We start from the raw sequence: 17,080 nt of genomic DNA, 5'->3' as shown, positions 1-17,080 counted from the left end.
GACTAGACACAGCTTATCCTAACATCTCTTGTATATAGAGGGAGTGCTGGATGGAGGGACATATAGGAAGGTAGCTTTGGCAGGGCTAAATGGCAATTGGATGGTCTGGCCGACGGCCTATTGGAATAATACTTCCTACTTCCTGAAGACGAGCGAATGGTTTGGACTAGCCTCAAGGTGCACTTCCTATTTACTTCTACCTGCACTATTTACTCCGAGAGTGACCTCACTATTGTTATCCAATCACTGAGCCCTGTTCTTCCTCATTCTAACCCCACCCCCTCCCAAAGGGGAATACAAAACAACAAACAATGCAGGGTGAGGACGTGGTGTAAAAAAAACTATATTCCCAAAGTACACAAAACAAACAAATACAAAACTACTGACTAGAACACCGCGTAACAGAGATCAAGTCAACAGAGACGATCCACCTATTCTCCTATCACACCTTATGGTCCCGCGTAACAGAGATCAAGTCAACAGAGACGATCCACCTATTCTCCTATCACACCTTATGGTCCCGCGTAACAGAGATCAAGTCAACAGAGACGATCCACCTATTCTCCTATCACACCTTATGGTCCCCAGTAACAGAGATCAAGTCAACAGAGACGATCCACCTATTCTCCTATCACACCTTATGGTCCCGCGTAACAGAGATCAAGTCAACAGAGACGATCCACCTATTCTACTATCACACCTTATGGTCCCGCGTAACAGAGATCAAGTCAACAGAGAAGATGAATGTAAACAAATGATGGTTTTAGCTGCAGAGGGACACCCCTGCTAAAGGAGAAATGGAGAGAGAGATAAAAACCACCTCCACTCTCAGCAGCCCCCCCCCCCCCCCCCCACTCCCGGGGGCTATGAGAGAATAGTGGTGATGAAGTCGTAGAACCTCTTGGAGTACTGCTCTGGGTTCACCGTGGAGATCTCCGCTCCCGCCTGCAGGGGGAGACACATGGTGGACGAGTCAGTCAGGAAGAAATACAATCACACAAAAATCACACTAAACAAGGTGCAGGTAGGCAGGCAGGCAGGCAGGCAGGCAGGCAGGCAGGCTCACTCACTCACTCACTCACTCACTCACTCACTCACTCACTCACTCACTCACTCACTCACTCACTCACTCACTCACTCACTCACTCACTCACTCACTCACTCACTCACTCACTCCGTGTTTGACGGTCTTGGCAGCGTGAGCGGCCTTCTTCTTGGCATCGTAATGCTGCAGAATATCAATGACTGCCATGAAGTACACCTCCTTCCTAGGAGCACCTGGACACAGACACACAGGATTATCCCTACACCTCCTTCCTAGGAGCACCTGGACACACAGGATTATCCCTACACCTCCTTCCTAGGAGCACCTGGACACACAGGATTATCCCTACACCTCCTTCCTAGGAGCACCTGGACACACAGGATTATCCCTACACCTCCTTCCTAGGAGCACCTGGACACAAAGACACAGGATTATCCCTACACCTCCTTCCTAGGAGCACCTGGACACAAAGACACAGGATTATCCCTACACCTCCTTCCTAGGAGCACCTGGACACAAAGACACAGGATTATCCCTACACCTCCTTCCTAGGAGCACCTGGACACAAAGACACAGGATTATCCCTGCACCTCCTTCCTAGGAGCACCTGGACACACAGGATTATCCCTACACCTCCTTCCTAGGAGCACCTGGATACACAGGATTATCCCTACACCTCCTTCCTAGAAACACCTGGACACACAGGATTATCCCTACACCTCCTTCCTAGGAGCACCTGGATACACAGGATTATCCCTACACCTCCTTCCTAGGAGCACCTGGATACACAGGATTATCCCTACACCTCCTTCCTAGAAACACCTGGACACAAAGACACAGGATTATCCCTACACCTCCTTCCTAGGAGCACCTGGATACACAGATAGAGGATTATCCCTACACCTCCTTCATAGTTGGGATTTCTCACCATCTCCTAAACCCCTCCTCCTCTCCTCTCCACTCACCATCATTGCTCTTGATGGCATAGACATCTATGGTGGGGTCAAACTCCCCGGGGGACAGGGGCTTGGTGCTGTCCAGGGTGTTACTGGGGGAGTCAGGGGGAGTGCCAATCCCGCCATCGCTCTCCCCCTCATCGTCCCCCTCGTTGTCCTCACTCTCCACCTCCTCCTGCTCAGCCCGCTCCACGTCATGGATCCCCACCAGGAGACTGTAGTCCATCAGCTTCAACTGGGCCAGGAACTGGAGGGAGGGAGGGAGAGAGGGAAGGAGAGAGGGAGGGAGAGAGGGAGCGAGGGAAGGAGAGAGGGGGGGAGGGAGGGAGGGAAGGAAGGAGAGAGGGAGGGAGGGACAGAGGGAGAGAGGGAAGGAGAGAGGGAGGGAAGGAGAGAGGGAGGGAGGGAGGGAGGGAGGGAGGGAGGGAGGGAAGGAAGGAGAGAGGGAAGGAGAGAGGGAAGGAGAGAGGGAAGGAGAGAGGGGAGGGAGGGAGGGAGGGAGGGAGGGGAGGGAGGGAGGGAGGGAAGGAGAGAGGGAGGGAGGGAAGGAAGGAGAGAGGGAAGGAGAGAGGGAAGGAGGGAGGGAGGGAAGGAAGGAGAGAGGGAGGGAGGGAAGGAAGGAGAGAGGGAAGGAGAGAGGGAGGGAGGGAAGGAGAGGGAGGGGAGGGAGGGAGGGAAGGAAGGAGAGAGGGAGGGAAGGAAGGAGAGAGGGAGGGAAGGAAGGAGAGAGGGAGGGAGGGAGGGAGGGAAGGAAGGAGAGAGGGAAGGAGAGAGGGAGGGAGGGAGGGAGGGAAGGAAGGAGAGAGGGAAGGAGAGAGGGAGGGAGGGAGGGAAGGAAGGAGAGAGGGAGGGAAGGAGAGAGGGAAGGAGGGAGGGAGGGAAGGAAGGAAGGAGAGGGAGGGAGAAGAAAATTAGTTGAGGGAGACCGGATTAATCCAGACCCAAGTATTAATTCACTCACATCAGAAGAAATAACAGAACCACACACACACACACACACACACACACACACACACACACACACACACACACACACACACACACACACACACACACACACACACACACACACACACATACACACATACACACATACACACACCTCCACGTCTTTACGTAGCTTCTCCAGGAACATCTTCTTGTTGTCGTCGTCGATGTAGATCTTCTGTCCATCGTTGATGAAGTCATTGTCCTTGTAGGTGGGCAGCTCCTTGGCCTGATGCCCCACACAGAAACACAGTCAGGACAACAGAGGACACACCTGGACCCTACAGCTATTCACACTAATAACAAAAAGTGCCAGGATTTACACTCTTTAAAATGACCCTCTGACTTACTGACTCATTGAATACATTGATATGAATCCTGTTTTTCTGTGACACCCTCATAGCAGCAGCAGTTTGAAACAGACAGTGGGAGCTCTATGGGGCTTGTGAGTTTCCATTGGGCTATCTGGCTGCAGTACCATGTGTGACCTGGGGTCTGTGCGGGGGCGCTTGTGTGTTATGTGAGTGAGGAGGGGGCATTATTCTGTGGTACTGAGGAAGGAGTGAGCAGGAAATGAGGTCACAGCAGCAGCAGCTCAGCTCAGGGAGCTGACAGAAGCAATTCTATAGCAGCACCAGGAAATGAGCCACACACACACACACACTGAGCCAAGATCTAACACACAGAAATGGATACACACAGAATTGTCACAGATGGACACAAACACACACACAGCAACAAACACACACACAGCAACAAACAGACACACAGCAACAAACACACAGACCGCAAACAGTGGTGCCAATGCCGAGGCACCATCGCACACTCAAACGGCTGAACGTTGTGACAATGTTGAGTCAGAACGAAGAGACACTCGTACCAGCTACAGACATCATCCTGAAAATGATATTTATCCACCCATTCTGTCCACTCATCCTTAATCTCTCCCATCTTCCTGATCAACCCTCTAACAGGGTAATGATCAGTCCAGGTCAGTACAGACATCTTCCTGATCAACCCTCTAACAGGGTAATGATCAGTCCAGGTCAGTACAGACATCTTCCTGATCAACCCTCTAACAGGGTAATGATCAGTCCAGGTCAGTACAGACATCTTCCTGATCAACCCTCTAACAGGGTAATGATCAGTCCAGGTCAGTACAGACAAGCCCATACAAGCAGTATATCCCATAGATACATAATGGTTCAGAGGTAGACTGGGGTGACATGGTAGAGAAGCAGAACAGATGAAGTAGGATGAAAACAGCCAAGAGAGAGATAGATGGGGTAGAGAAAACAAGAGAAAGAGGTCAGAGAGAGAGAGAGAGAGAGATGGGGTAGAGAAAACAAGAGAAAGAGGTCAGAGAGAGAGAGAGAGAGATAGATGGGGTAGAGAAAACAAGAGAAAGAGGTCAGAGAGAGAGAGAGAGATAGATGGGGTAGAGAAAACAAGAGAAAGAGGTCAGAGAGAGAGAGAGAGATAGATGGGGTAGAGAAAACAAGAGAAAGAGGTCAGAGAGAGAGAGAGAGATAGATGGGGTAGAGAAAACAAGAGAAAGAGGTCAGAGAGAGAGAGAGAGAGATAGATGGGGTAGAGAAAACAAGAGAAAGAGGTCAGAGAGAGAGAGAGAGAGATAGATGGGGTAGAGAAAACAAGAGAAAGAGGTCAGAGAGAGAGAGAGAGATAGATGGGGTAGAGAAAACAAGAGAAAGAGGTCAGAGAGAGAGAGATAGATGGGGTAGAGAAAACAAGAGAAAGAGGTCAGAGAGAGAGAGAGATAGATGGGGTAGAGAAAACAAGAGAAAGAGGTCAGAGAGAGAGAGAGAGATAGATGGGGTAGAGAAAACAAGAGAAAGAGGTCAGAGAGAGAGAGAGAGAGATAGATGGGGTAGAGAAAACAAGAGAAAGAGGTCAGAGAGAGAGAGAGAGATAGATGGGGTAGAGAAAACAAGAGAAAGAGGTCAGAGAGAGAGAGAGATAGATGGGGTAGAGAAAACAAGAGAAAGAGGTCAGAGAGAGAGAGAGATAGATGGGGTAGAGAAAACAAGAGAAAGAGGTCAGAGAGAGAGAGAGAGATAGATGGGGTAGAGAAAACAAGAGAAAGAGGTCAGAGAGAGAGAGAGATAGATGGGGTAGAGAAAACAAGAGAAAGAGGTCAGAGAGAGAGAGAGAGAGATAGATGGGGTAGAGAAAACAAGAGAAAGAGGTCAGAGAGAGAGAGAGAGATAGATGGGGTAGAGAAAACAAGAGAAAGAGGTCAGAGAGAGAGAGAGAGATAGATGGGGTAGAGAAAACAAGAGAAAGAGGTCAGAGAGAGAGAGAGAGATAGATGGGGTAGAGAAAACAAGAGAAAGAGGTCAGAGAGAGAGAGAGAGATAGATGGGGTAGAGAAAACAAGAGAAAGAGGTCAGAGAGAGAGAGAGATAGATGGGGTAGAGAAAACAAGAGAAAGAGGTCAGAGAGAGAGAGAGAGAGATAGATGGGGTAGAAAAAACAAGAGAAAGAGGTCAGAGAGAGAGAGAGAGATAGATGGGGTAGAGAAAACAAGAGAAAGAGGTCAGAGAGAGAGAGAGAGATAGATGGGGTAGAGAAAACAAGAGAAAGAGGTCAGAGAGAGAGAGAGAGATAGATGGGGTAGAGAAAACAAGAGAAAGAGGTCAGAGAGAGAGAGAGATAGATGGGGTAGAGAAAACAAGAGAAAGAGGTCAGAGAGAGAGAGAGAGATAGATGGGGTAGAGAAAACAAGAGAAAGAGGTCAGAGAGAGAGAGAGAGATAGATGGGGTAGAGAAAACAAGAGAAAGAGGTCAGAGAGAGAGAGAGAGAGATAGATGGGGTAGAGAAAACAAGAGAAAGAGGTCAGAGAGAGAGAGAGATAGATGGGGTAGACAAAACAAGAGAAAGAGGTCAGAGAGAGAGAGACGTGGATTATTGGCCCAGTGCACAAGGTCGTCAGTCAGGTGACCGGAGTCCGTTTTGGAATGGCATTATCATAGAACTACAGGAAGTTTGTGACACGTCGGATGTGAATGACGTCGCTCGACAGTGAATCCGCCTCAGCTTGGGGAGAGAGAGAACAGGAGAACTGCACCAGATACCCAACTGGAGTATCACAAAATACCCAGCACCACCTCCAGGTAAATAAAACCTCTCAGCCGGGTCAATACTGAACGGTCATCCGTTTCAGCCACACACAGACTGAACGGTCATCCGTTTCAGCCACACACAGACTGAACGGTCATCCGTTTCAGCCACACACAGACTGAACGGTCATCCGTTTCAGCCACACACAGACTGAACGGTCATCCGTTTCAGCCACACACAGACTGAACGGTCATCCGTTTCAGCCACACACAGACTGAACGGTCATCCGTTTCAGCCACACACAGACTGAACGGTCATCCGTTTCAGCCACACACAGACTGAACGGTCATCCGTTTCAGCCACACAGACTGAACGGTCATCCGTTTCAGCCACACACAGACTGAACGGTCATCCGTTTCAGCCACACACAGACTGAACGGTCATCCGTTTCAGCCACACACAGACTGAACGGTCATCCGTTTCAGCCACACACAGACTGAACGGTCATCCGTTTCAGCCACACACAGACTGAACGGTCATCCGTTTCAGCCACACACAGACTGAACGGTCATCCGTTTCAGCCACACACAGACTGAACGGTCATCCGTTTCAGCCACACACAGACTGAACGGTCATCCGTTTCAGCCACACACAGACTGAACGGTCATCCGTTTCAGCCACACACAGACTGAACGGTCATCCGTTTCAGCCACACACAGACTGAACGGTCATCCGTTTCAGCCACACACAGACTGAACGGTCATCCGTTTCAGCCACACAGACTGAACGGTCATCCGTTTCAGCCACACACAGACTGAACGGTCATCCGTTTCAGCCACACACAGACTGAACGGTCATCCGTTTCAGCCACACAGACTGAACGGTCATCCGTTTCAGCCACACACAGACTGAACGGTCATCCGTTTCAGCCACACACAGACTGCATCTGTGAAAATACTTTAAGCCAGGGGGTGTAGTGCACTACGTAAGGAATAGGGTGCCACTTCAGATGCGCCCACATCTGAGGTACAGCATTTCAGTTTTTTAGTTTTTTTAACTAGGCAGGTCAGTTAGGAACAAATTCTTATTTTCAATGACGGCCTAGGAACAGTGGTTTAACTGCCTTGTTCAGGGGCAGAATGACAGATGTTTATTCGATCCAGCAAACTTTCAGTTACTGGCCCAACGCTCTAACCACTAGCCTACCTGCCTCTAACCACTAGCCTACCTGCCTCTAACCACTAGGCTACCTGCCTCTAACCACTAGGCTACCTGCCTCTAGCCACTAGCCTACCTGCCTCTAGCCACTAGGCTACCTGCCTCTAGCCACTAGGCTACCTGCCTCTAGCCACTAGGGTACCTGCCTCTAGCCACTAGGGTACCTGCCTCTAGCCACTAGGGTACCTGCCTCTAACCACTAGGCTACCTGCCTCTAACCACTAGGCTACCTGCCTCTAACCACTAGGCTACCTGCCTCTAACCACTAGGCTACCTGCCTCTAACCACTAGGGTACCTGCCTCTAACCACTAGGGTACCTGCCTCTAACCACTAGGCTACCTGCCTCTAGCCACTAGGCTACCTGCCTCTAGCCACTAGGGTACCTGCCTCTAGCCACTAGGGTACCTGCCTCTAACCACTTGGGTACCTGCCTCTAACCACTAGGCTACCTGCCTCTAGCCACTAGGCTACCTGCCTCTAGCCACTAGGCTACCTGCCTCTAGCCACTAGGGTACCTGCCTCTAACCACTAGGCTACCTGCCTCTAACCACTAGGCTACCTGCCTCTAGCCACTAGGCTACCTGCCTCTAGCCACTAGGCTACCTGCCTCTAGCCACTAGGCTACCTGCCTCTAGCCACTAGGCTACGCCACTAGGCTACCTGCCTCTAGCCACTAGGCTACCTGCCTCTAGCCACTAGCCTACCTGCCTCTAACCACTAGCCTACCTGCCTCTAGCCACTAGGGTACCTGCCTCTAGCCACTAGGGTACCTGCCTCTAACCACTAGGGTACCTGCCTCTAACCACTAGGGTACCTGCCTCTAACCACTAGGGTACCTGCCTCTAACCACTAGGGTACCTGCCTCTAACCACTAGGGTACCTGCCTCTAACCACTAGGGTATCTGCCTCTAACCTCTAGGGTATCTGCCGCCCCAAAATATACTGTCATAAGTGTGTGTTTATGAGAGGAATGGGAGGTGAAAGTGATTGGCTGAGAGTCAATAGCCATAAAGGAAATGGGCAGCAGTATGAAAACGTGTTCCAGAATAAACCAGGTCATCTGGCTCTTTACGAGGAATCCTGTAGCCATCATTACATGAATCTGAAGAAAGCTCTGAAAATAAAATCAGATACGATTGATCTGATATATTGAGTATGACTGGCCTTGGTTCTACAATACGATTGATCTGATATATTGAGTATGACTGGCCTTGGTTCTACAATACGATTGATCAGATATATTGAGTATGACTGGCCTTGGTTCTACAATACGATTGATCTGATATATTGAGTATGACTGGCCTTGGTTCTACAATACGATTGATCAGATATATTGAGTATGACTGGCCTTGGTTCTACAATACGATTGATCAGATATATTGAGTATGACTGGCCTTGGTTCTACAATACGATTGATCAGATATATTGAGTATGACTGGCCTTGGTTCTACAATACGATTGATCAGATATATTGAGTATGACTGGCCTTGGTTCTACAATACGATTGATCAGATATATTGAGTATGACTGGCCTTGGTTCTACTATACGATTGATCTGATATATTGAGTATGACTGGCCTTGGTTCTACAATACGATTGATCAGAGACAGAGAAAGAGCGAGAGACCGACAGAGAGAGCGACAGACAAACAGACAGAGCGAGAGACCGACAGAGAGAGCGACAGACAAACAGACAGAGCGAGAGAGCGACAGACAGAGAGCGAAAGACCGAGAGAGAGAGAGAGCGCCAGACAGATAGACAGAGAGCGCGACAGACAGAGAGCGCGCGACAGACAGACAGAGAGAGAGAGAGAGCGACAGACAGACAGAGAGAGAGAGAGCGCGCGCGACAGACAGACAGAGAGCGCGCGCGACAGACAGACAGAGAGAGAGAGAGAGCGACAGACAGACAGAGAGAGAGAGAGCGACAGACAGACAGAGAGAGAGAGCGACAGACAGACAGAGAGAGAGAGCGACAGACAGACAGAGAGAGAGAGAGCGAGCAGACAGACAGAGAGAGAGAGAGAGCGACAGACAGACAGAGAGAGAGAGCGACAGACAGACAGAGAGAGAGAGAGCGACAGACAGACAGAGAGAGAGAGAGAGCGACAGACAGACAGAGAGAGAGAGAGAGAGAGCGACAGACAGAGAGAGAGAGAGAGAGTGACAGACAGACAGACAGAGAGAGAGCGACAGACAGACAGAGAGAGAGAGAGCGACAGACAGACAGAGAGAGAGAGAGCGACAGACAGACAGAGAGAGAGAGAGCGACAGACAGACAGAGAGAGAGAGAGCGACAGACAGACAGAGAGAGAGAGAGCGACAGACAGACAGAGAGCGCGACAGACAGACAGAGAGAGAGCGCGACAGACAGACAGAGAGAGAGCGCGACAGACAGACAGAGAGAGAGCGCGACAGACAGACAGAGAGAGAGCGCGACAGACAGACAGAGAGAGAGCGCGACAGACAGACAGAGAGAGAGCGCGACAGACAGACAGAGAGAGAGCGCGACAGACAGACAGAGAGAGAGCGCGACACAGACAGAGAGAGAGCGCGACACAGACAGAGAGAGAGCGCGACAGACAGACAGAGAGAGCGCGACAGACAGACAGAGAGAGCGCGACAGACAAACAGAGAGAGCGCGACAGACAAACAGAGAGAGCGCGACAGACAAACAGAGAGAGCGCGACAGACAAACAGAGAGAGCGCGACAGACAAACAGAGAGAGCGCGACAGACAGACAGAGCGCGACAGAGAGAGAGATATATATAGAGCGATATAGAGAGATATATATATAGATATATAGATAGAGAGATATATATAGATAGATATACAGATAGAGAAAGATATATATATAGATAGATAGATAGATCGATAGATAGAGATATATATATATAGAGATATATATAGAGAGAGATATATATAGATAGAGAGATATACAGATAGAGAGATATACAGATAGAGAGATATAGATAGATATAGAGAGATAGATATAGAGAGATATATATATATATATATATATATATATATATATATAGATAGAGAGATGTATATAGATATATAGAGATATATATATATAGATAGAGATATATATACTGCTCAAAAAAATAAAGGGAACACTTAAACAACACAATGTAACTCCAAGTCAATCACACTTCTGTGAAATCAAACTGTCCACTTAGGAAGCAACACTGATTGACAATAAATTTCACATGCTGTTGTGCAAATGGAATAGACAACAGGTGGAAATTATAGGCAATAAGCAAGACACCCCCAATAAAGGAGTGGTTCTGCAGGTGGGGACCACAGACCACTTCTCAGTTCCTATGCTTCCTGGCTGATGTTTTGGTCACTTTTGAATGCTGGCGGTGCTTTCACTCTAGTGGTAGCATGAGACAGAGTCTACAACCCACACAAGTGGCTCAGGTAGTGCAGCTCATCCAGGATGGCACATCAATGCGAGCTGTGGCAAGAAGGTTTGCTGTGTCTGTCAGCGTAGTGTCCAGAGCATGGAGGCGCTACCAGGAGACAGGCCAGTACATCAGGAGACGTGGAGGAGGCCGTAGGAGGGCAACAACCCAGCAGCAGGACCGCTACCTCCGCCTTTGTGCAAGGAGGAGCACTGCCAGAGCCCTGCAAAATGACCTCCAGCAGGCCACAAATGTGCATGTCTCTGCTCAAACGGTCAGAAACAGACTCAATGAGGGTGGTATGAGGGCCCGACATGTGGCTGGAGTGTGTCAGCAGTTCCTGCAAGAAGAAGGCATGGACTGGCCCGCCCGTTCCCCAGAACTGAATCCAATTGAGCACATCTGGGACATCATGTCTCGCTCCATCCACCAACGCCACGTTGCACCACAGACTGTCCAGGAGTTGGCGGATGCTTTAGTCCAGGTCTGGGAGGAGATCCCTCAGGAGACCATATGCTGGTGCGGTTGGCCCTGGGTTCCTCCTAATGCAAGACAATGCTAGACCTCATGTGGCTGGAGTGTGTCAGCAGTTCCTGCAAGAAGAAGGCATTGATGCTATGGACTGGCCCGCCCGTTCCCCAGAACTGAATTCAATTGAGCACATCTGGGACATCATGTCTCGCTCTGTCAGCGTAGTGTCCAGAGCATGGAGGCGCTACCAGGAGACAGGCCAGTACATCAGGAGACGTGGAGGAGGCCGTAGGAGGGCAACAACCCAGCAGCAGGACCGCTACCTCCGCCTTTGTGCAAGGAGGAGCAGGAGGAGCACTGCCAGAGCCCTGCAAAATGACCTCCAGCAGGCCACAAATGTGCATGTGTCTGCTCAAACGGTCAGAAACAGACTCAATGAGGGTGGCATGAGGGCCCGACATCCACAGGTGGGGGTTGTGCTTACAGCCCAACACCGTGCAGGACGTTTGGCATTTGCCAGAGAACACCAAGATTGGCAAATTCGCCACTGGCGCCCTGTGCTCTTCACAGATGAAAGCAGGTTCACACTGAGCACATGTGACAGATGTGACAGAGTCTGGAGATGCCGTGGAGAACGTTCTGCTGCCTGCAACATCCTCCAGCATGACCGGTTTGGCGGTGGGTCAGTCATGGTGTGGGGTGGCATTTCTTTGTGGGGCCGCACAGCCCTCCATGTGCTCGCCAGAGGTAGCCTGACTGCCATTAGGTACCGAGATGAGATCCTCAGACCCCTTGTGAGACCATATGCTGGTGCGGTTGGCCCTGGGTTCCTCCTAATGCAAGACAATGCTAGACCTCATGTGGCTGGAGTGTGTCAGCAGTTCCTGCAAGAGGAAGGCATTGATGCTATGGACTGGCCCGCCCGTTCCCCAGAACTGAATCCAATTGAGCACATCTGGGACATCATGTCTCGCTCCATCCACCAACGCCACGTTGCACCACAGACTGTCCAGGAGTTGGCGGATGCTTTAGTCCAGGTCTGGGAGGAGATCCCTCAGGAGACCATCCGCCACCTCATCAGGAGCATGCCCAGGCATTGTAGGGAGGTCATACAGGCACATGGAGGCCACACACATGGAGGCCACTACTGAGCCTCATTTTGACTTGTTTTAAGGACATTACATCAAAGTTGGATCAGCCTGTAGTGTGGTTTTCCACTTTAATTTTGAGTGTGACTCCAAATCCAGACCTCCATGGGTTGATAAATTGGATTTTCATTGATTATTTTTGTGTGATTTTGTTGTCAGCACATTCAACTATGTAAAGATAAAAGTATTTAATAAGATTATTTCATTCATTCAGATCTAGGATGTGTTGTTTTAGTGTTCCCTTTATTTTTTTGAGCAGTATATATAGATAGAGAGATAGATATGGAGAGATATATAGATAGATATAGAGAGATATATAGATAGATATAGAGAGATATATATAGATAGAGAGATATATATATATAGATAGAGAGATATATATATAGATATATAGATAGAGAGATATATATAGATATATAGAGAGATATATATATAGATATATAGAGAGATATATATAGATATATATATATATATATATATATATATATATATAGATATATATAGATATATATAGATATATATATATATATATAGATATATATAGATATATAGAGAGATATATATAGATATATATATAGATATATAGAGATGTATAGATAGATATATAGAGATATATAGATAGATATAGAGATATATAGATAGATATAGAGATATATAGATAGATATCGAGAGATATATAGATAGAGATAGATATATAGATATATATAGATAGAGAGCTATATATAGATATATATATATAGATATATATAGATAGAGAGATATATATATAGATATATAGATAGATATGGAGAGATATATATAGATATATAGATATATATAGAGATATATATATATAGAGATATATATAGATATATAGATAGATATAGATATATATATAGATAGATAGAGAGATATAGATAGATAGAGAGATATATATAGAGATATAGATATATAGAGATATAGATAGAGATATATATAGATAGATATATAGATATATAGAGAGATATAGATATAGATAGAAATAGAGATATAGAGATATATATAGATATAGATAGATATATATAGATATATATAGATATAGAGATATATATAGATATAGAGATATATATAGATATATATAGATAGAGACATATATATATATAGATTTAGAGAGATATATATATAGATTTAGAGAGAGATGTATAGATATAGAGAGATATATAGATAGAGATATATATATATAGATATATAGATAGATATAGATATATATATATAGATATAGAGATATAGATAGATATAGAGCGATATATATATAGATAGATATAGAGAGATACAGTTGAAGTCGGAAGTTTACATACACTTTAGCCAAATACATTTACACTCAGTTTTACACAATTCCTGACATTTAATTCTTGTAAAAATTCCCTGTCTTAGGTCAGTTAGGATCACCACTTTATTTTAAGAATGTGAAATGTCAGAATAATAGTAGAGAGAATGATTTATTTCAGCTTTTATTTCTTTCATCACATTCCTAGTGGGTCAGAAGTTTACATACACTCAATTAGTATTTGTTAGCATTGCCTTTAAATTGTTTAACTTGGGTCAAATGTTTCGGGTAGCCTTCCACAAGCTTCCCACAATAAGTAGGGTGAATTTTGGCCCATTCCTCCTGACAGAGCAGGTGTAACTGAGTCAGGTTTGTAGGCCTCCTTGCTCGCACAGGCTTTGTCAGTTCTGCCCACACATTTTCTATGGGATTGAGGTCAGGGCTTTGTGATGGCCACTCCAATACCTTGACTTTGTTGTTGTCCTTAAGCCATTTTGCCACAACTTTGGAAGTATGCTTGGGGTCATTGTCCATTTGGAAGGCCCATTTGTGACCAAGCTTTAACTTCCTGACTGATGTCTTGAGATGTTGCTTCAATACGTCCACATAATTTTCCTACCTCATGATGCTATCTATTTTGTGAAGTGCACCAGTCCCTCCTGCAGCAAAGCACCCCCACAACATGATGCTCCCACCCCAGTGCTTCATGATTTGGATGGTGTTCTTCAGCTTGCAAGCCTCCCCCTTTTTCCTCCAAACATAACGATGGTCATTATGGCCAAACAGTTCTATTTTTGTTTCATCAGACCAGAGGACATTTCTCCAAAAAGTACGATCTTTGTCCCCATGTGCAGTTGCAAACCGTAGTCTGGCTTTTTTTATGGTGGTTTTGGAGCAGTGGCTTCTTCCTTGCTGAGCGGCCTTTCAAGTTATGTCGATATAGGACTCGTTTTATTGTGGATATAAATACTTTTGTACCGGTTTCCTCCAGCATCTTCACAAGGTCCTTTGCTGTTGTTCTGGGATTGATTTTCACTTTTTGCACCAAAGTACGTTCATCTCTAGGAGACAGAACGTGTCTCCTTCCTGAGCGGTATGATGGCTGCGTGGTCCCATGGTGTTTATACTTGCGTACTATTGTTTGTGCAGATGAACGTGGTACATTCAGGGGTTTGGAAATTGCTTCCAAGGATGAACCAGACTTGTGGAGGTCCACCATTTTTTTCTCTGAGGTCTTGACTGATTTCTTTTGATTTTTCCATGATGTCAAGCAAAGAGGCACTGAGTTTGAAGGTAGGCCTTGAAATACATCCACAGGTACACCTCCAATTGACTCAAATGATGTCAATTAGCCTATCAGAAGCTTCTAAAGCCATGACATCATTTTCTGGAATTTTCCAAGCTGTTTGAAGGCACAGTCAACTTAGTGCATGTAAACTTCTGACCCACTGTAATTGTGATACAGTGAATTATAAGTGAAATAATCTGTCTGTAAACAATTGTTGGAAAAATTATTTGTCATGCACAAAGTAGATGTCCTAACCGACTTGCCAAAACTATAGTTTGTTAACAATACATTTGTGGAGTTGTTGAAAAACGAGTTTTAATGACTCCAACCTAAGTTTATGTAAACTTCCGACTTCAACTGTATATAGATATAGATAGAGAGATATAGAGAGATATAGATAGAGATATAGATAGATATAGAGAGATATAGATATAGAGAGATGGATATAGATAGAGAGATAAAGATAGAGAGATATAGATAGATATAGAGAGATATAGATATTAGAGAGATAGATATAGATAGATATAGATATAGCATGCCTGGCCTTGTTCCTTACGTCTCTTACGTGTTTCATGGCGCAGTAAAAGCGCGTGGCGATCCGCAGCGTTTGCAGCCTTTGCTGAACGTTAGATTTGGGCCGCGGGGGTGCATCCTCAGGAGGGCGTGGCTGCTGGAAGAGGGGAGCGAGGGGGGGGATGGAGGAGGAGGAGAGAGCCGGGGAAAGGAAGGAAGGAAGTTGAAAGGAAAGTGTTTAAGAAATACAAACCGTATTAGTGTAGTTTAAAGCGCGGCAAGGAGAGAGAGCTTCTGAAAGAGTGTACAGCCTGGCAAGTGCTGCTGGAAAAGCCAAGGTCGCAGGTTCAATTCCCACAGGGATCACATACAAACTAAATTGTATTCTCTCACTGAACCGCAAGTGGCTTTGGATCAAAGCGTCTGATAAGTGGAATATATTTGAAGTGACATCATATCTCAGCATTCTAGCTCGAATGGCAGAGTATTCAACACATGAAGCTATGTCAATCAAATCTGTCAAATAAAACATCCAGGTTGGATGTGAGGACAGTAGGACGTGAGTCCACAGTACGGTGAGGTTGGCCGGGGTGTTGGAGAAACAAGCCTGGAGATGCAGGAACATGCAGAAAACATGCATGAGAGAGCGAGAGAAGGGGCATGCAGCCAGTCAAGAGTGCTTGTTGTTTGTATGTGAAACACCACACACACACACACCATACCGCCATTACACACACACATTACGCCAGCTAACAGACATCTCCACCGTACCTTCATTCACCCCTCCAGTATTTCTGAATACATCTCAGTCACAACTTATCCAGACTGGAATCACACAACCTAACCTCAAACTGTACAAGATGTGTGTTTCTAAAGCCAGTCTGAACATGAGTGAACATACACACAGCGGGCGACCCCCACACAACATACACACAGCGGGCGACCCCCACTCAACATACACACAGCGCGACCCCCACTCAACATACACACAACGGGCAACCCCCACACAACATACACACAGCGCGTGACCCCCACTCAACATACACACAGCGGGCGACCCCCACACAACATACACACAGCGCGACCCCCACTCAACATACACACAGCGGGCGACCCCCACACAACATACACACAGCGCGTGACCCCCCCCCACTCAACATACACACAGAGCGTGACCCCCCCCACTCAACATACACACAGAGCGTGATCCCCCCCACTCAACATACACACAGCGCGTGACCCCCCCCACTCAACATACACACAGCGCGTGACCCCCCCACTCTCAACATACACACAGCGCGTGACCCCCCCACTCAACATACACACAGCGCGCGACCCCCCACCACTCAACATACACACAGCGCGCGACCCCCCACCACTCAACATACACACAGCGCGCGACCCCCCACCACTCAACATACACACAGCGGGCGACCCCCCCACTCAACATACACACAGCGGGCGACCCCCCCACTCACCATACACACAGCGGGCGACCCCCCCACTCACCATACACACAGCGCGTGACCCCCCCACTCAACATACACACAGCGCGTGACCCCCCCACTCAACATACACACAGCGCGTGACCCCCCCACTCAACATACACACAGCGCGCGACCCGCCCCCCCCACTCACTCAACATACACACAGCGCGCGACCCCCCCACCCAACATA

The 17,080-nt window shown here is 47.2% G+C and overlaps 1 protein-coding gene across 1 annotated transcript; it reads right to left on the bottom strand.

The window, feature by feature from the left end:
* Window positions 1-289: 289 nt before the first annotated feature.
* LOC106590533 (phosphatidylinositol 5-phosphate 4-kinase type-2 alpha) lies at window positions 290-16,412 on the bottom strand. The gene is made up of 5 exons (XM_082970782.1): window positions 15,447-16,412; window positions 3,104-3,217; window positions 2,011-2,248; window positions 1,175-1,278; window positions 290-945 (listed from the first exon to the last, which is right to left on the bottom strand). Exons 1-5 carry the CDS (start codon window positions 15,462-15,464, stop codon window positions 865-867), a joined length of 555 nt encoding a protein of 184 aa, XP_082826908.1. The 5' UTR covers window positions 15,465-16,412; the 3' UTR covers window positions 290-864.
* Window positions 16,413-17,080: the final 668 nt, after the last annotated feature.

Source organism: Salmo salar, chromosome 29 (genome assembly GCF_965601325.2).
Source record: "Salmo salar chromosome 29, fSalSal1, whole genome shotgun sequence".
Lineage (NCBI taxonomy): Eukaryota > Metazoa > Chordata > Actinopteri > Salmoniformes > Salmonidae > Salmo > Salmo salar.
The sequence above is the reverse complement of the archived record's forward strand: the minus strand, read 5'-3'. Positions and strand labels throughout refer to the sequence as shown.

Excerpts from the sequence above, each read along its gene's own strand:
- LOC106590533 (XM_082970782.1), bottom strand. Across the intron at positions 1,279-2,010 it reads TGCCATCAAGAGCAATGATG|GTGCTCCTAGGAAGGAGGTG; the intron begins GTGAGTGGAGAG and ends GTCTGTGTCCAG. Across the intron at positions 946-1,174 it reads CCAAGACCGTCAAACACGGA|GCGGGAGCGGAGATCTCCAC; the intron begins GTGAGTGAGTGA and ends CTCCCCCTGCAG.